Source organism: Camelus bactrianus, chromosome 24 (genome assembly GCF_048773025.1).
Source record: "Camelus bactrianus isolate YW-2024 breed Bactrian camel chromosome 24, ASM4877302v1, whole genome shotgun sequence".
Classification (NCBI taxonomy): Eukaryota; Metazoa; Chordata; class Mammalia; order Artiodactyla; family Camelidae; genus Camelus; species Camelus bactrianus.
The window spans coordinates 5,390,181-5,410,782 of record NC_133562.1 but is presented as its reverse complement, the minus strand read 5'-3'; the positions used below and the strand labels follow the sequence as shown (position 1 = coordinate 5,410,782).

The window sequence follows — 20,602 nt, the reverse complement described above, 5'->3', positions numbered from 1 at the left end:
AAGCTCTTTCTAAATACAACTTGTGCAGTCGGCGTAACAGTTAACTGAAGTGGATATGTCATAACTTGCCTAACATTTCCCTACTGGTGGGCGGAGACTCGCCGCCAGCAAATGTGGTCTAGCTCTTTCAGGGTCATCAATAATGCCGTGGTGAACGTCCTGCTCAAGGAAGTTCTCTCCGTTTCGGATTATTTCTGTAGAGCAGGTTCACTGAAGGAAATTAGAGGCACAAAAATTACGAAGATTTGAAAAGCTTTTAGAGATTTCAGCACATGGCTTGGAATGTGCATGAAGTGGGAATTTTGCTGCTTTTTGGTTTTTGATAGAAATTCAAAATAGGGAAGAAATCCCATGTTCCCAGCACCTTTACCGCTTATCAGCATTTTTTCTGGGCTTTCACAGAACTCTAGTATTTTGGGGGTGACTCATAGGATGCATTTTAAGAGAAAGCTAGAAAAAAAAAATAGAATAAATGTCGACACAAATCCTGCATAGATTTTTCTTGTATTTTGATATTCATTCTAGGGATGTGCTCAGCAATCCATGAAGACCCCTTAGTCAGATATTCACAAACTGAACGGAGATTTGAGACTAAGTCAGGATGGAGGCTACTGTCTACACAACTTTCAATTTACAGACAAGAGAGGGAAAGGTAGGGACGTAAACTCCACGGGGCTTGGACTGGGAGGAGTGGGGAGAAAGAACATAAAATAAAATCAGCAGCTAAGAATACGATGCAAGCCTTGATCAGCAGACGCTAGCACTGCCCAGTCTTCGTGATTCTCACCATCTTAGCCATTTTGAGACGTTCCTTCCCCAAATAAGAAATGATTGAAACTTTGTTCCTCAAGATCGTGTGGGGGAGACGTGACCATCCCACTCTTTCTAAAATGAAGTGGTTTATTTTCAGGTGCGTGAGAAAAAAGTAAAGAACTTTCCATTTTTGTGTGGTTGTTGGAGGCATCAGGGAAACGTCTAGAATTCAGTGAAATAGAAACTTTCCTAGGAAATCTTACATCTTCACCTATAGATTAACTCTCAACAAATATTCACTCGGCAAATCTTATGTGCAAGAACTGTAGGTTTGTGTTTCGAAGGCTAAACGTTGAATGGCTGCAAAGCTATAGATTAAGTGTATTTAAACTCTTTAAGCCATAGTTTGGGTCCCGAGGTACTGATAGAGACCTTACACTGCGTGAAAGCAGGGGAGACTTCAGCCGAAGTTCAGAGCATGCATTCTCTTGATTTAAGCAGTTTAAGATTTCAGAAAGTGTTCAGGACTCGTGGCAACATAGGGATTTGATATTTTTATGCATTACAAAATGATCATCACGGTAAGCTTAGTTACCAGCTGTCGCCATATAAAGTTATTCCCATACTGCTGACTGTATTTCTGTGCTGTGCGTTACCTCCTGAGACTTACTTATTTTATAACTGGAAGTTTGTGCCTCTTAATCTCCCTCACCTATTTCACTCATCCCCTCACCCCTCTGGCAACCACCTGTTTGTTCTTTGTATCTGGAAATCTGTTTCTATTTTGTTATGTTTAATTTGTTTTTTTAGATCCCACATACAAGTGAAATTATACAATCTTTGTCTTTCTGTTTGACTTATTTCACTTAGTATAACACCCCCTAGGTCTGTCCATGTTGTTGCAAGTGGCAAGATTTCATTCTTTTTTATGGCTGAGTAATATTTCATTGTGTGTGTGTGTTTTCTTTATCCATTCATCTGTTGATGGACACTCGGTTTGATTCCCTATTTTAAATACTGCTGCAGTGAACATACAGATGTGCCTATATCTTTTCGAATCAGTGTTTTTGTTTTCTTTGGGAAAATATCCAGAAGTCGAATTGCTGGATCATATGATGGTTACGCTTTTCATTTTTTGAGGACCCTCCATGCTGTTTTCCATAGTGGCTGTATCAGGTCACTAAGCATTACATGAAAAGAAAGTCTCTTTAAACATTCTTTTTATTTAATGGGATACAGCAAACCTGCTGTCAGTAAAACTGGAAAAGATACTGTTGGAGCTGCCATCTGAACCAAACAAACACATGGCAATTTAAAGGCTAAGTAAACAGAAAATGTGTGGTGTTTGCATTACTTTTTTAAGATAAGTTGCTCTTTATTAAAATACCAGTGTGACTTGCTATGCCACTAAAGTCATCCTAGACGATGTGAAAGACGAGGGGCACTGGTGTCCTTGGCAATTCTTCTTCTTTCACTTTTTTTCTAAATCAAGATGGCTGAGTTTTTGTTTCGAGGAGTTGAGTATTTTTAAAGAGTGAATAATTTAGCCCATAGGTTACAGACTAGTGAGAAAAAGTACTTGGACAGGATTGGGAAGGAGGAGAATGAATTCTGACAGTAACAGGAGGCACTGAGTACAGGACACAGCAGGTAAATGCAATTTTGGGTGGTTGGCTATTTGTAAAAGTTGGGTCATGTTAGGTGGGGCATCTCGCATGGGAAGAATTGTTTTGGCGTTTGATAGGCAGAAGAACTCTGTGCAATGGGGATTTAAAAAGACACACACACCAAAACAGTGCCTGCCCGCCCACCCATGTCCTCTTTGAAGGAATCCCTGCTCAGACCACCCATGGAAGGACTTGTGGACACTGAGTCCCCAGAGAGCGACAAGACAGGGAGGGTGGGGACAAAAATGTTGTCATAGAAATAACGGCTGAAAATTTCCCGGATTTGGCAATTTGGCAAAACAATATGGGTAAATACAATAGACTTCCCTTCTCCTCTGAAATTTTCCACACCGTACTTGATGTTTGGAACAAAAAGTATACCATTGTGTGACATGGCTCTTGATGTAGGTGGATAAACTGTTCCAGATGATTGTAAGCAGGAGAGGGCAGAGAGGCTTGACGGGGGGTAAGGTTTCTCTACTTCATTCAAACTGGAAAAATGTGGACCAGAGTAGATCTGTGTTACTACGGAATAGTTCTGTATCCTGACTGCAGTGGTGGTTGTAAGAATCTGCACGTGTGATGACCATGTACAACGCACCAATGTCGATCTCTTGGTTTTGATGTTAGGATGTGACCTGGGGTGTCTGTTGATCTTATCTAGAGTGTGACCACTGGGGGAGACTGGGTGGGGTATAAGGACCCCTGTACTATCTTTGTAATTTCCTGTAAATAATTACTTCTAAACAAAAAGTTAAAAATAAAAGATGATGGAAAGAAGTTCCTTGAAAATAATAAAAGCTAACGTTGAATATCACATCAGATTTCTGGCCATAATCAACATTTTAGAAGAGAAGAGGGTCCTTCAGAAGCAGAGCAGTGGCTGATATGGACTTACTAATTTTCCTAAATTATAAAATTTAATTATGGGGGAAAATGTAATGGGATAAGAATATCAGATGGAAAGAAAGTTCAAGGTCGGATTTTAAGAGAGAAAGGATGGTAATCTTACATTCAGAATGAGCTTCTTTCTTTATCAGATCTGATATTCCTTGTCAAGGATACACCTCTAAACTACAAAACTGGTTAAGCAAAGTTAATTTTAATAATATACATATCCCCTTGAAACCATAAAACTGAAAAATATTGTAGGGATAAAACCTAAATTAAATTTTGACAATTTGTCATATTTTTAGAGATAATTTAGACTTGTCATTTTCTTCTGTAGGTTAAGTGAGAAGTTATTAGACTTAATATTCTCAGTAATACTGATAATTTAAAAAAATTTTTTAATACTGATAATTGACAGGGAAGGGTAAAAAGAAAAAAGGTATCCTGTATGTTGGTGGAATTTATATGTCAGTAGGACACCAGCAGATGGCAAAGAAAACTTTCAGAGTATTAATAGTTACATGATCATAGATTCATCATTATAACAAATATAAGACTTTTCTTATACAGTTGCTCGTCTAGTAAACTTATGGTACTTGGTACCATGGTATTAATTTGAGGCAACTCTCTTTTTAAATAAGGACACTTGGCAGCAGTAATGGGCTCCCTGAACGCTTGACAGAAAGTCAGAGGCAAAAGTAACAGAAATACAAAACCGTGGCTCTTGGATCTACCAGCTGGAGCTGGGAAGGGCTGTCCAGGTGCCAGCATAAATCGCATGTACGGTTTTCAATTGCTATTGTTTTGCTGTATTTGTTAACGTCCAACGTTAATTAGGTCAGCAATGTTGGACTTTGAAGTCTTTAAAAAATGTCAGTTTCTTCTACTATAAAATAGGGTCTATGGAGATATCAGATAAAAAAAGTGAATTTTTAGGTTCTGTGTTGTCATGTCATTAATTTTTTGAGAAATTTCCCATATAATAAATATTCACATTAAAGAAGTCTGATTTTCTGATTTGTGTTTTCTGATTGACCTTTGGAACTGGGTTATGAGTACGTAACCCAGCCAAGAGACCAGCCAGGTCAGGATTAAATTGTTGTAGTATTTTTTTACTTAGTCCACCTCTGATCATTTCATCGGCCACATGACAGAATTTACCACCTGCTTAGTTTACACGTGAGTTGGTAAGAATTCTTTTTTCCATTCAGTGCTGTCTGACAACACTATAATTTGATCAAGGGATTGGTTATTTGATACGTGAAATCCGCCATCATGTCAAAATGACAAGGGGTAATAGGAAATTTTAAACCCAAACAGTATTTTTTTAGAGGCTTTTTATCTATTCATTTCAATTTCCCTTAATTTTTTACATCTTTAATTTCACTTCAAACAGCTATTCCAGGGTTAGCCAAACCAACATTAAAAACCATGTCATTGGTAGGTGATCAAAACAGTTTCTCTTGGTGGGTAGGAAGGGACAGACTGGGATTTCAAAATGTAGAATAGATAAACAAGATTATACTGTATAGCACAGGGAAATATATACAGGATCTTGTGGTAGCTCACAGTGAAAAAATGTGACAATGAATATATATATGTTCATGTATAACTGAAAAGCTGCTCTACACTGGAATTTGACACAACATTGTAAAATGATTATAACTCAACAAAAATGTTAAAAAGAAAAAAAACAGTTTCTCTTTAAAAGAGGGGTTTTCAGAAGTTTTTACGGAAAACACAGGTTTCAAACATGGCTGGGGCTAAGTGAGTATTTGTGGGAAGGAAAGTGAGAGAGAAGAGTTCCTGAGCCTCTCATTCTGTAGACAGATTGGAAGGAAATTATTTCAAGGTACACTACACTTGACTACGCATTTATCAATGAGAGGATTTAAGAGCCTGCTCTGTCACTAGCTGGGTCAAGCTGTATAAACTCTCTAAGCCTCACACTATTTTCCTGTATGATGAAATGGATGGTGTCCCATCCCATACGTGTCATGGAGTATTCGTTAGGATTACAAGATATTATCTATGCAGCTGGGTCATAATGCTTTATCAAATACTGCTGAAAGGTGAGCCATGAGCATTATTATTAAACTAAGCAGATGGAGAGATTTGAACTCAAAGACAAGGTAGAGGCATTCTGTGTGATTTATTCAGCGCTTCCTCGATGACGATCTCATTTGAACTGCACAGCCACCCTAAAGGCCAGAGGCCCTGGAGCCCCATCACTTGGCTGCATGACAAGCGCTCAGATGGGCAAAGGCAGATTTGTGGGCTGTCTACGGAGCGTGGTCCCTCCAGGCTGGGCACTCTGGCCCCGAGAGGTGATTTATGTCCAGCAAAGCCACTGGAGGAGATCAAAGCAGAAGATACTCCTCAGACCCTTTATCTCCCTCGGTGTCTAACACGACCTGTGCATTTTATGACTTTGGAATATTTCTATTAGACTGCAAAAGAATGCCACCTTGAGGGCCCCAAAGAAAGAAAGATTATAATCAAAATTCTTCCAAAAGTCATCACTGTGAGTTTTCTCAGCTATCAAACACAGAGAAGGGTGTAGCTCAGTGGTAGAGTGTGTGCTTAGCATGAATGAGGTCCTGGGTTCAGTCCCCAGTAGATCCATTTAAAACAACAAGAGAAACCAAACAGAGATGCTACCTCGCAAGAAGCGTACGTAGGTTGCTTTTTTCTTGCCCTTTTTTCTTTTTTTTTTTTTTTCTTTTTTTGATCTAAGCCTCCTAAGATGGGAGGAAGTAGATGTCTCCAGTTCTACTTGGACATTTGGAGAAATTCAAGAAAGGGGACTCTCAAAAGCAGAGGGACAAGGAACCAGTCCACGCAAGATCAGAATATTTGTGACTTGATCTTATCTTGAATAGAAAAGAAAGGTTCTTTATTTAAAAGACTTCTGACCGATGTCTGTCCTTTGGACTTCTAAACCTTCCCCTCATTGTTTTATAGAAATGACCTATTAATTAACTTAGTGTTTGTTAGAAAGAAGTGAGCTTTCCCGGACCTCTAAGGATTCTCCATTAATTTGTAGAGCTGGGGCCCAAACAAGCAAAGGGCTAGGGCTGGGTGCCCTGGGCTCTTATTCTGACCTTGCCTCCAGTGAGGGACCCAGCTCTGCACTTTGGGCCTTAGTTTTCCTACCTTAATATGGGTCCTGTGGATTAGATCAGGGGTGACAGCTTTTTCCAGTAAAGGGCTAGAGAGTAAATATTTTTGGCTTTCTGGACCACACAGTTTCTGTAGCAGCTGCTCAGTTCTGCTGTTAAAAGGCAAAAGCAGCCACAGACAATATGTGAACAGATGGGTGACTTTGTGCCAATAAAACTTTATTTACAAAGGTAGGCAGCAGGTTAGATTTGGCCCCTAGGTGGTCATGAGCAACCCCGAATCTAAAAAAGCTGAACTCATAGAAACAGAGAGTAGAGTGGTGGCTCCCAGGGCTGGAGGGCGGGGAAAATGTGGAGACAGTGGTCAAAGGAACAAACCTCCAGTTAGAAGATGAGTAAGTTCTGGAGCTCAGATGCACAGAATCGTGATGACAGTCAACAATACTGTTTTACACTCAAGGTTGCTAAGAGACTAGATCTTAAATGTTCTCACCTCAAAAGAGAAATGATAATTATGTTACTGCGTGGAGGTGTTAGCTAGCACTATGGTGGTAATCACGTAGCAATACATAAATATGCAAAATCAACGCATCCCACACCTTGAACTTACCCGATGTAATCTGTCAATTACATCACAATAAAACAAGTATTTTCTGCATCTTTTCTCACCTTTTTGTCCTTCCATTATTGAATGTCTACTATGTGTATTGCAAATATAAATCATTGCCTTCACGTTACCCTGTTCAAGAGCTTGTGTGTTTAGGATTAGTTGGTGGTGGTAGATGGGTGGGGAGCAGGGTGTAGGGGACTGGAGTGTAGGGTGATGAAGGTAGGGTTCATGTGATCTCCTAGATAGGATGGCTGCCTGGCTGTGATGACCCAAACCTGCGAGAACTCCTGGGATGTTGGCCCCGACCTCAGGCTATCTAAAAGGGTAGCTGCTTTTGCAAACGGAGCAAGCCTTGAGTAGGTGTGTCAGAGCTGGAAGAGCGTGTCTCTGTTTAAGTGAACATATGATCACTCTTGTAAGGAAAATCAGACTGAAAATAGGTGGTGTGAACCCCAAGGCCCCCAGACACACTCAAGAGGGCAAACGGTGTTGACTCCCACCCAGAGGGATGCCCTGTCCTGCGCCCTCACTGCCCTGCCCGGGGGGTCCCAGAGACCAGTTCAACTCCATCCACTTCTAAGAGCTTCCCCTAATAAAAGAATATGGCACACAGGCCAAACTTCAAGAGCAACAGTGTGGCATAGCATTACTCTTTATAAAAATTATATTATGGCTACATAAAGCTTGTGATTTCAAAGTGAAAACTTTTCTTAAAAGACCAGAAAATCATCTATAATGATAGTTTGCCTATTTCTGTCAAAGAGTATTATTTTGATTCAGATATTATGCTGGCTTTTAAAATCACAAAAAGCAATAAATGCTTATTCAAAAAACCTCCCTCTTTCCATTCCACCTGACCCTCCCACCTACTACTTGCTGGGTGATCACGGCAAACGATTTATTCTGTGTCCTTCCTGACCACGTGCGTGTCTGTGACCATGTGCGGATCTGTATGTGTGTGTCTACCAGCGAGACACAATGTTTTTGCTTATTTTGGCTCCTGGGATCACCAGATTCAAGTCTGTCTAAGCTGCAATGTGATAATGCTTTTGATAGACCCCAGATGCTTAGTGCAGGAAGTAAAAAGAACCCTCTTAAATGCGTACAACTGCACACAGATACTCTAAGGAGGCCAGTCCGATCTGCTACTCCGAAGCGGAGGTGTGGGTATATTGCTAGCAGCAAGCTCTACTTTTCCCTGAAATCTTCAGATGATTGAAATAAGGGTATTTGTTTTCCCTTACTCACGAGGGTAACTGTCCACTTTAAATTTTTACTTTCCTGCGATAGTGCTAAATTCCTAGTCCCATGTGTAATGATTTACATAGAAACTTGTTGAATCTATTAGATGGAGAGATATCTGGGTGCTTGAAACAGATAAGCTGAGATAATATAAGATTCTGTCATAGTTAGATAAGCCAAAAAGGCAATAACCCAAAAGATGCATCACTATAAACCACTCCCTCACTCAGTTCCTGATTGGCCCCAATTTGTTAGGATAAATCTCTGTTAATCCTTGGTCCCATTACTGGGGGCTCCTTAGGGCCACTTAGAGCCAAGACCATCTTCATGACTCTCCCGTGTGGCAACAAGACACTTTTGTGGACTTTGCAGTTTCATTTTGCTAATGCGACAAAAGGACAAGGCTGGAAGAAAAGCTTACCTAGTATATTTTCTTGAAAATTTGAACAATTTAAAATGGGCTGACCCCAAAGTCAAAGCCTTAGAGTGTGGACTGGGGTGGGGGAAAAGTTACAGCTAATCACTGCAGTTGACAAAAATAAAGAATTTTTTTTCCGAGCAAAGGGAAGTTTAGGAAAAATGAAATCTGTTGTGAGTATCCAAGAACAATGAGCAAAGGAGAAATTGACGTCATGTCCTACTGAACACGGATGTAAATTTGACCTGTGTTCATGGGGGAAATGGTTAAAATTAGAGCAGTGATTTCCTGATTTCTATTCTTTCAAAAATTAGTAGGTCCTATGAGAAAGTAGATTTTCTGTGTTTTCTACAGGATATTATATTTGATTGGATGTCAGAAGGAAACCAGTAGAAGAAGAAAATTAATATGATAGCACTGAGATCATGTGAGAGAGAGAAGTAAAATTTGTGTGTTTGAGAGAGAGAGAGAGAGACGGTGGGGTGAGGAGGGAACATAGGATTTATGACAACAGTAGAATGAAGGGCACAGAATATCATAAAATAATGACTTTTTTTTTAAAGAACAAATCTGTGGAATAGAGAAACTATGAAAAGTGCTATTAGAACTTGGAAGGGCTTACTTAGAATCTACCATAATGTTTAGTCCTTAAATTGCTCATTCTTCCACGGCTGTGAAGGTGACATACCAGAAGGCTTAGGCTGATGACTAAGGGTGAAGTCGCCAGCTGCCCTGTACCGAGATCTGCTGTTTGATGCCTCACCAGTCCCAGCGACAAGCCCCATCTTCCTGCCCCAAACCCCCGCAGCTGCAGCCAAGCCTGGAGCCTTCCCGCCCAGACGGCAGCAGGGGGCCGGGTGGGGCTTAGGACCAGGCACAGGGAGCCCAAGGTGGAGAAGATGCAGTCACCTCCGCCCACAGAGGCCTCTGGCTAAAGCCCCTGCAATTTAATTTATATTCTAAATGGAACAGCAGAGGACTCCCTCCCAGGCCGCACCCACCTCCTTCTCTGATAGGCTTGTCAGCTTTATCAAACACTCCAAACACTACATGTAACTTCGTAGGTCCCATGTGCTATTCAGAAGATACTTATACTACAAAACGATCCACCATGTATCTGAAATTCACATTTAACAGGCAACCTGGATTTTATCTGATGACTTGATTGTTTGAATTCTGGGAACCCCCGGGGTATCTGGGAAGGCTCTTAGGGAGGTCAGAACACAGGTATGTGGAGTAAAGAGCATTGCACAAGAACTGATGCAGGAGGTATCAGACAACTGTCTCTTAAATGACAAAACACAAAATCCTCTTCGCTGACCAGAAACCTGCCATCCCAGAGTCTCTTGTCACTTTACCCAAAACACTGCCCCCTGAGGAGGAGGAGGGAGTCGGAGGCCCTTTTCCTTCCTCTGGCCCTTCTGGGCAAGGATCTGCATTTTGTGTGTTTAAGGAGCAATTTCAGCACAGAAGAGCAGCGGGCGGGCGATGAGACCATTACACAGAGGAAGGGACCGGACACCGGGGAGGGCTGTGTGCGGGGTGCGGGCGGGGACACGGCAGACACCAAAGACGCAGTGACGCCAGAGAGGCACAGGCAGAGCTTCAAGCTACACTTACTGCACGGATGTAAACACACACAAATATGCCCATGAATGAATTAAAAATGCCTGCGTTTCCTGAATCAACCTTCCTTAATTTATTAACCTCACGCCTCGCCTGTGGCTGTTCTTTCAGAATTTCCTAGCGAGCAAGAATGCACATCCACCACCTCTGGTAGGTGACAGCCAGCCAGGGCCAGAGTTGCGGGGCCAGAGCAACGTCTAGAAGCATTTTTCCCCTTAATGCTGAGATCCTAATTTTCATTGGCCCAGAATGATTTCCTATGGTTTCGCCTCTAATTTTTTTTTTCTCAAATTCCTCTCTCAGTCCTGTATTTCTAGTTAGTAGGATTTCAAATCAGGTTGAGGACCTATTAATATTAATTCTCAAACTTGTAAAAGTTCTAGGCCACGTGATAATGACTGACATTTGAGGCACTTAGAACGAAAATTGAATAATATTCTGGTACAGATTTTTCCTTCTCATTAATTCATTATTTATCTTGACTCTTGGTTTGACAGTCTCTTTGTAGAATTACTCTTTACTAGAGTTATGCTGAACTCAAAGTTAAGGCTAGTTAAGGTGGAGGGGATATTCTTCTTGGACCCAAATTTTATCTGGGAAAAAAAAAAAAAACCCTGAAACTCAAAAAACAACACACACTCTGTCATACATAATCCATGATTCTATTCCTAGGCAGCTTCCAGGGCCGTGGAAACCAGTTAAGCGCTTCTGTGTCTCTCTGACTCAAATCTGATAAAAGTACAGTTTATGGGCACAAATCTAAATTCGGTTTAGAGGGAAAAGGAAGTGCTGTGTATGTATAGATAGGAGGTTTTGAAATCATGAAATAAATTTACCTTCTATTCTAATAGAAGGAAACTCATAAAATGTGCAATCAGTGTTACTAGAGCATCCATTTCTTCCTTATTTTTTCATAGTGACATTTCAGGTCTTGGGAGATATCTTGGGATTAAAAATGCATTCCAACTCCATTTATGCTCCACAATCAGGGGTCACACCCTTAGAAGTCAAGGCCAGATTATGGAGAGGAAGAGTTAGTGGGGACGAGCCTGCCGGCTCCAAGGATGCTGTGTCGGGGTCTTGGGAAGACCCCACCCCACCCCACACCCTGGGCTGTCCCCTCTGGTCCCATAGTTGCAGTTTCCTCTGCTGACACCAGAGAAGGAGATGCAGAAAGAAGGGGGTGCGTGAATGTGGCCGGAGGCTGGGGATGGAGGCGGGCAGGGAGGCAAAGCCATCGCTCTGCGGGGCGCGGTGGAGTTCGGTTCCCCGGGACTGTGTGGTGACAGCGAGGACGCCACGTGCGGCGTCCCGGGACCGTCGTGCCGCAGCCGGCGCGCGGGGGCCAGGCGGGCGGCTGCGCGGGGACGGCTGCGCCCACTCACCGGTGCTGCTCTGGATGGTCCTCACGGTGGTGGTGGTGCGCGGCGGGGAGGAGGACCGCAGGGACACGCACTCGTCGTCCTGCGAGCAGCCCTTCTCGATGGCGCGCACGTAGCTGTGGCTCCGCATGCGGAAGCAGCCGGGCATCGGCAGGTCCAGGGCTTCCACCGCCTGCGACTCCAGCTCGCTGAACACCGACTCGCACACCGACTCGAACTGCCCGTTCACCTCCATCTCGCTCACCTGCCGGCGAGAAGGCTCCGGTGACGCCGCGCTCCCCCCGCCGGGGAGAAGCCGCCTCGCCCCCAGCATCTCCAAACTTCATCCCCGGCAGAACGCCCCGTCCGTGACATTCAACTCAAATGCGTTTTACTTCCTCTATCTTACAGACCGCGACTGAATGGCAGCTAGTTTATCATCAAGCAGTCAGTTAAATTCTAGAGAACAAGAGCTCTGTTTTCAGGACGCAAGGAAGTGTGGGGTTGGGAAGCCTTTCTCCACAGCACGCCCGAGGTGCTCATTCATTCCCCTCATTTAGAAACGCGAACCTAGGGGGCAATTTGGGGCTCGCGGTCAGAGCATATGTATTTCAACGGAACCGTTTTTAGTACAAACGTTTAGAAACTAGTATTTTTATTGTGCTTCTGGAAGTGACTAGTTCGTGGAACCATTTCAGTGTCGACTAGTGCTTAATTTAGTGCAAAGTATGGAAACAGGCCCTATATTTTCTGGCAAGATACCCACATTCTGCACAAAAATAGGCCAAACCTAGATATGTCAAAACCTTGAAAAGCACTATTGGGATTTTCAAACTATCTACGTATGACCTAAAGGAGGTTCCACTCTTCATTATAAAAACCTGATATGGCCCACAGGTTGTTTATAAATGTGTTTTAAAAATCTTCCAAATGGGGTCTTCCTTTTTTGAGGAATTACTTTTTATTTTCTTATATTCCTCCAACATAACTTACATTGGGTTTGAGCACCACCTTAAAACAAAAAAACGAAAACAAAAACAAAAGCCAACAACTCCGACCAGATGTTTCAATCAGTTTCTCACTTTGCAGCTGACTTGATAGAGGTGTAGGAGCAGTCTTCAAATTTCTGCTACCTTCTAGAACTTCATGTGTCTAATTTCTTTAATACCAAACTCATGAGTAGTTGAAAATTTAACAGATAAAACTATAATTTAACTTAGAGCGTATACTGAAAATGATTGCAATTTTGACTCTCTTCATTTTGTGTTATCTGAAGATGCTCTCCAATAATGACTAATTTCTTTAAACTTCAGATAAAAAAGACTAATTATCTTAGGCATATCAAGTGGAAAAGAGGCATGTATTTCTTAATAATAATTCTTTGCACTCTAAAGTAGCATTTTATACTGAAGTATACTTTCTCTAATTTGGTATAAAACCCCCGCATGTTTTCAAGGCTAATATTTCTGTATGTCCATATTGTCTGAGTTCTCCCCCTTTTTATGTTGTTAGGAGTCATTTACACTCCATGCTTAGATGCATTCATTCATTAGGGGTTCCAAAATGGTTTTATCCCCCGCCGCTTTTATTGAAGTATAATTGATTTACAATGTTGTATTAGTTTCCGGTGTACAGCATAGTGATTCAGCTATACACATATGTATATACATATTCTTTTTCTTATTCTTTTTCATCATCGGTTACTACAAGCCACTGAATATAGTTCCCTGCTATACAGTAGGACCTTTTTTTTTTTTTTTTAAATCTATTCTGTACGTAGTAGTTTGTATCTGCCAATCCCAAACTCTCAATTTATCCCCCTTCCCCTCTTTCCTCCCTGGTAACCGTAAGTTTGTTTTCTGTGTCTGTGAGTCTCTTCCTGTTTTGTAAATAAGTTCTTTTGTGTCATTCTTTTTAGATTCCACATATAAGTGCTGTCATATGACATTTGTCTTTCTCTCACTGACTTCACTTAGTATGGTCATCTCTGGGTGCATCCATGTTGCTACAAATGACATTATTTCTTTCCTCTTTATGGCTGAGTAGTATTCCATTGTATAAATATACCACAGCTTCTTTATCCAGTCACCTATCAGTGGACACTTGGGTTGCTTCCATGTCTTAGTTATTGTAAATAGTGCTGCTATGAACATTGGGGTGCATGCATCTTTTCAAATTAAGAGTTTTCTCTGGATATAAGCCCAAGAGTGGGATTGCTGGATCATTCGGTAACTCTATTTTTAAGGAACCTCCATACTGTTCTCCATAGTGGCTGCAAAAATAGTGTTATTCTTAATTTCATCGACTTTTATAGTCACTAGTTGGAATATTTTTTATATAAAGAAATGCTTCCTTTTCTGTTATCTGGTTACTTAGTGGGTGTAGCTCATGTAGGTACAGCAGGGTGTTTGATTTTTTTTTCCTTTTATTTACTAATTTTTAAGACAATAAATTTGTTCTCTTGTATCTACCAAGTGTGATCAATTAATTTTTAAAAATATCAAAATGAACTCACAAATTTAAAAATATTTGGTGGTTTTAAAATTACTTCAATGGTTATTCTTACTGAACTCAAATTTGTCCCATCTTTGGCCAGTGGGAACCTCTTAGGTTGTCTCCTGAGTCCTTTTGACATGAGACAAGTGGCCCTGAGAGCTTCCTTAATATCTGGTGTGACAAGGTATTCAAAGCTCATCTTCTATCTTTCCTGCCCAGTCTTGAAATCAGTACTTTTCCCAAAAGCCTTTTCTTCCTTTAGTGGGAAATGGTATCTCAGGAATGCAATTTGGATGTCGCTGCTGGGTTGGCCATTGTTTCCAGGCCTCTCAGGGGGCAGGACTGTGGTATGAATACATCTAATGCAAATTTACACTGCGGTGTTTTTCTGTGGCTTCTTATATATTTTACTCGTATCTTCATTCCATATGAAAAACCCTGGTTTTCGAGGACGCAGAAGATGACAGGACTGGGAAGCTCTACAGTTATTCATTTGCTTCCTGCCACAGTACATGCAGGAACCACATCCCAAGGTCACCACTGCCCATACCGTTACTGAAAACAGCTCACAATCCCTTTTCTTATTTTTTATTTTATTTTTGTTAGGAGGGATGTAATTCGGTTTATTTTTAGAGGAGGTACTGGGGATTGAACCCAGGACCTCATGCATGCTAAGCATGTGCTCTACCACTGAGCTATACACCCACACTCCCGCCCCCCATTATCAAGACCCAGTTGAAGTAAATAGGTCCTATGTGGTTTCCCCATGCCTGGGCCCCATCTTGCTGGCCTGCTGAATACTTGTACTTTTCTGACTAGACACTGCCTTGGTTTGGCCAGTGATGTCTACTACCCTGTCCTTCTATCCTTCAAACATCCTTACAGCTGAAGCCGCCTCCATCCAATGACAAATCTGCTGATGCTGACTGACAGCTAATGAATTTGGGCGGACTCCCCCACTATGTGCTTTCCCGTCTGCAGAGGGCCCCTTCCCTGCTGATCGACTGTTGGTTATCAGGTGCCTGTTGTGGCTGAACACATGTAGTGTTTACACCCGACCCCTGGCTGACCCATCAGTGCCACTCGGCGGGCGACAGCCCCCTCACGTCCCGCCCTCCGGGTTTCCGCCCACCCTCATGCAGACCCGGCTGGTGGCACCCCCAGGGGCTCACCTGGCTGATGGTACTCATGGCTCGCATGTAGCTCTCGTTCCTGGAGCGGAACTTTGGGGACGTGAGCAGACCCGCAGGGTCAAGGCTGTCCAGGCTTCGGTTGATGGAGACTTCACTGACCGCCCTCAGGTAACTGTGACTCCGGATCTGGAGTTTGGGGGAGTGTTCATTGGAAATCCTGGAAGAGAACAAGGGAAAATGTGTGTTTAGTCATTTTACAAAATGCAGGCAGGAATAAGATCTGGCAGCCCTGTGACTGACGCGTCGCCCTGAATCCCGGGCAGCTGATGCCCTCCTGTGGCTGCTAAACTCCCTCATGAGGTCTTGGAAAGAAAACTTCTGCTGGGAAATCATTGAGATCCGATGACATTAGAAAGCAACTGTAAGTCTTTCAACGCATGAAATCATTGCCCCAGTCACATTTTCCTAGGCATCCTGGAAGTGAGGTTGTAGCTGTCACTGCCCTGCCCCAGAGTTCTGCCCCATGTAATTTGCAAGCTTTTCTTTTGTACCCATTTCTCTTCTGTGCCATTTGTCTGTTTTTGGAGTTTCTAATGACTATAAGCGAGTGTCTATCTAGAACTGTATTATTATCTCTAGCTCTCAATTAATATTTTTAAAAAATTCATTTTATTTTATTTTTTATTGAAGTATATGAGTTACAGTGTGTCAATTTCTGTAATGAATGCAGTAACCAAATGAATAAATTTGCATTACTAGCAATAACTAAACAATAATAACTAAAATGAAAAATTTACTCAAGGGGTTAATAGCAAGCCCCTTCTTGAAGAAGAATCAGTAAACCTGAAGAGAGATTATGCAGACTGAGAAACAGAAAGAAAGGGAATAATGAGAAATGAACAGAACTTCAAAGACTTGTGGGACACCATCAAATACACCAACATACATGTAACTGGAGTTCCAGAAGGAGAGGCAGACAATATATTTGAAGAATTGGGGATCAAAAACTCCCCAAATCTGATGAAAACTCTAATCTACATGTCCAAGAACCTTGAAAAACTCAAAATAATAAAAACTTAATGAGACCCACACCTGGCCATATCCTTGTCAAAGTGTCAAAATGCACAGACAATGAGAAAATCTTGAAAGCAGAAGGAGAAATGACTCATCGCTTGCAAGGAATCATCACTAAGATTAAAAACTGACTTATCAGAAACCGTGGATGCTAGAGGGCATTGAGATGAAATAGTCTAAGTGCTGGGGGAAAAAAAAAGATTGTCAACAAAGAAGTCTACATACAGAAGAGCTATCTTTCAAGAAAGAAGGGGAAATTAAGACATTCCCAGAGAAATTGACTGAGAGATTCATTGCCACCACAGAGTCCTTTTTTCAAACTTTGCTTCTTTTGCAAGACTATGGAAGCATTCATTTTCCTTCTGTTTCTTAGAATTGTAACTTCATAAAGATCCACTTCACCAATGATCAGCCCCATCAGAAGAACGCGGCTTAGACCCGGGGCAACTTCTACAGTTTAAGGTACAAACTGAAGGAACACACATCTATAGACCCCTTGCTATCGTCTGTGTTGGCCTTCCTCCAGAAATATCTGACACGGGCATGACTGGCAGCGTCACTGCTGGGAGACAGTGCGCTGTCAAGTGTCTCAGACCTTGCTGTCTCAGGGTTCAGACTGGGGTAAAGGGGAGTTGAGGAAATAATATTGGGGCCTCTTCTTGGCTCCATTAACTTTGCTCTGTAGACAAAAAAACAAAAGACAAAAAAACTCTGCGATAGGTGGGGATTACTGACTACTCAACGAGAGAGACTACCAGAGAAGCACAGGCTTATTACCTGCAAGGCCATACACATGATAGAAGCAGGGATAATTCACGTGAGTGATGAAGTGGGCCTTGTCCAAAACAGAAGTGCAGCTCTTTTCACAATAATTCATCAGCCATGACAATTTCAGCATAAAATGCAATTCTTCCAGTGTGCCAAATGTGTTTACCCATCCTATTTAGACTCTTCTGATCCTGGGAATTCAAACATTTTTTCCTCAAAGTCTCCAGACTGTGCAACGTTAAATGGAAAGTAAAACCAACCAGAGGCCGGCTCTTCGTGATGCTTGTGCCAAGTGCGATGGAGGACCCACGATTCCTGCCTCTGATAACGGCCGGCTCCAGGCTGAGGCAGACAGGCAGGGCTGACTTCAAGATAATCTGTGTTAACGCTTATGACAGAAATTCACAAAAGCAGCAAGAAGAGGGTGGAAAAAGAAGAGGCTCCTTTGGCGCGGAGGCATCGGGAAGAGCTTCGGAGGGAAGATGGCTTGGGCTTAGACTCTGAATGGCAGACTGTCGCCAGGGGAAAGCGGGCCAGACCAAAGGCAGGCCAGACCCAGGGAGCGGAAGCTGGGGGGCACAGGGCGCAGGACAGGGCCCAGGATGGCGGGCAGCTCGGGCGCTGGTGTGTGCAGGGCTGAGCTTGCTGTCCTCAGAGGCTTATTGAAGTTACAATTGCCTGCCGACCAGCCTCCCCCATGAAACAGTGAGTTCCTGGGGACGGCGGCCATCTGGGGTCACGAGAATCTATGGGCATCTCTCACTGCTCTCCCAAAGCTCAGCGCAGTGGCCGGCGTATATTAAGCCTCCTTAAGTATTCGCTGAGAAAGTGTGAGAGGGGAGCGGTGATGGGGTCCGAAGGCCTCCAAGACATTGTGACAAGAGGCCCAGTAATATCCTGATGAAGACCTGAAAAGAATTAGGGCGCTGCAGAAGGTGAAGAGCCAAGAGGCATTGTCGGGTGCTGAGAGATGACCTTAGGGTTCCATTCTTGGGTGATGGAGGGCAGGACGGTAATTCAGAGAAAATGTGACTTGCTGCTGGGGGGGCAGTTGCCTTTAGCACAGGTGGTTTCACAGTGGGGAGTTCGCTTTGCTGGACTTGGTCTGTATCCGATGAACCTAGCTTTTTTAAAAAAAAGTTTTAAATTGAAGTACAGTCCATTACAGTGTGCAATTTCTGGTGCACAGCACAATGTCCCAGTCATGCATATACATACATGTATTTGTTTTCATATTCTTTTTCATTAATGGTTATTACAAGATATTGAACGTAGTTGCCTGTGCTGTACAGAAGAAACTTTTTTAAAATCTATTTTTATATATAGTGACTAAAGTTTGCAAACCTCAAACTCTCAAATTTATCCCTTCCCTCCCCCTTTTCCCAGTAACCATGTGTGTGAGCCTGTGTATTATTTTTACGACTACATGGGACTCTCCAATTACACCAAAATAAAAATTTAATAAAAAATAATTCTATCCTCTGACAACAGATGGGTTAGAATGTAGACAAAAGTTAATAATGTGACTCCTCACTTAGTCCAAAGGTGGATGCTAGAGCTGTGTTCATGCCTGAGAACAAGCAGAATGAAGTTAGTCCCCAAATTTTTAAACTTTGCCATGGTGATGCAGGGTCTGTGTGTGTGGCAGTGAGTAATGCATGCTTTACGAATAAAGAAGTTGTGAGATATATATATACACACACATTCACACACACACACACACACACACACACACACACACTGGAATACTCCTCAGCCATAAAAAGAATAAAATAATGCCATTTGCAGCAACATGGATGGACCTGGAGATCATCATACTAAGTGGAGTAAGCCAGACAGAGAAAGAAAAATACCATATGATAATCACTTGTATGTGGAATCTGAAAAAAAAAAGGACACAAATGAACTTATTTACAAAATAGAGACAGATTCACAGACATAGAAAATAAACTTATGGTTACCAGCGGGGAAAGGGATTTGCAGATACTAACTACTGTATATAAAGAAAATAAAAACAAGGTCCTACTGTGCAGCACAGGGAACTATACTCAATCCCTTGTAATAGCCTATAATGAAAGAAAATATGAAAAGGAAAATATGTGTGCATAAATGAATCACTATGCTGTATACAAGGAATTAACATGGCAGTGTAAATTGACTCTACTTCAATAATAATAAAAAAGAATAATAAAGGGGAAAATGTAAGCACACAGACAGAAAAAACAATGTACTCATGAGCCAGCAAGTCCACTTCCAGGCATTTATCAGAACAAAATGAAAACACAAGTTTGGAAAAATATCTGCATTCCTGTGTTCACTGCAGCATTATCTGCAATACAACCTAAATGCCTCTCAATAAATGAATGGATAAAGAAGATGTGGCAGAGATACACACAATGGAATATTACTCAGCCATAAAAAGGGACGAACTCTTGCCACTTGCAACAACATGGTTGGATCCAGAGGGTATTGAAGTGAAATAAGTGAAGTAAGTCAGACAGAGAAAGACAAATACCATCTGATTCCATTTGTATGGGGACTCTAAGAAACAAACAGACAAACAAAACAAAACAGAAACAGACTCATAGATACAGAGAACAAACAGATGGTTGCCAGAGGGGAGGGGAGTGGGGTTTGGGCGACGAAAGTGAAGAGGATGAAGAGGTCCAAACCTCCAGTTATGAAATGCAAAGTCACCGGGAGGCAGGACTAGAGTCAGTAAAACTGTATGGGAACAGACAGTTCCTAGGCTTACAATGGAGATCATTTTGTAATGTATATAAATATCAAATCACTGTGTTGTACACTGAAACAAATATCATATTGTATGTCAACCATAATATTTAAAAAAGAATGTACCCATGGGTGTGGGCTTGAAGGCTTGGTTAGGCACTACTGTGTATGAGGCTTCTGGAATATTCCATCTCCCTGCCCAGTGGGTCAGCACTGTTGTCACTGGAAAGGCAAGCTGGAGCCCAGCGGTGGTGGGACTGGCCTCTTGTTCTCGATGCTCTGGGAAATGCAGGTAGTTTCTAGTGACTGGACTCTGCCCCCTGAATAGCACCCCTTGCCGACACATCACTGGCTACTACTGCTCCTTACAGCCACCCTGATGCCGTAATGAAGGTATGAAAGACGAGGTGACCGTGGGGAAAGGCATTTAACAATCTTGCTGTACCATGAAACACACAGGAATGCACATTTGTTGGCTCTGTGTTACATCAGCTTTTGCTGTAGAAATGCAGCAGTCGTAAAGCTCCTATTCAGAGAGAGAATAACTACCCACTCATCTGAACAAAAAGGGGGAAAAAAGGTTCTTCAGGAAGTGTGGAGAATCATTAACTTCACAGATTCTGAACGGGAAGGATAATTGCCTGCAATATAAGGCAGGAACACATTTTTAAAACGTTTGTGAGCAAAATGGAGACATGCCCCATTAAT

General features: G+C 42.2%; 1 protein-coding gene across 9 annotated transcripts in view; it reads right to left on the bottom strand.

Annotated features, from left to right (window-relative positions):
* DLGAP1 (DLG associated protein 1) overlaps positions 1–20,602 on the bottom strand; it is a 383,227-nt gene that overhangs the window by 114,467 nt on the left and 248,158 nt on the right. For all 9 annotated transcript variants that reach the window (XM_074352496.1, XM_074352492.1, XM_074352497.1 and 6 more), the window contains 2 exons: positions 15,359–15,536; positions 11,715–11,955 (listed from right to left, as the gene is read on the bottom strand). In XM_074352496.1, coding sequence (XP_074208597.1) covers positions 11,715–11,955; positions 15,359–15,536 — 419 coding nt within the window. The remainder of the gene's footprint in view (positions 1–11,714; positions 11,956–15,358; positions 15,537–20,602) is intronic.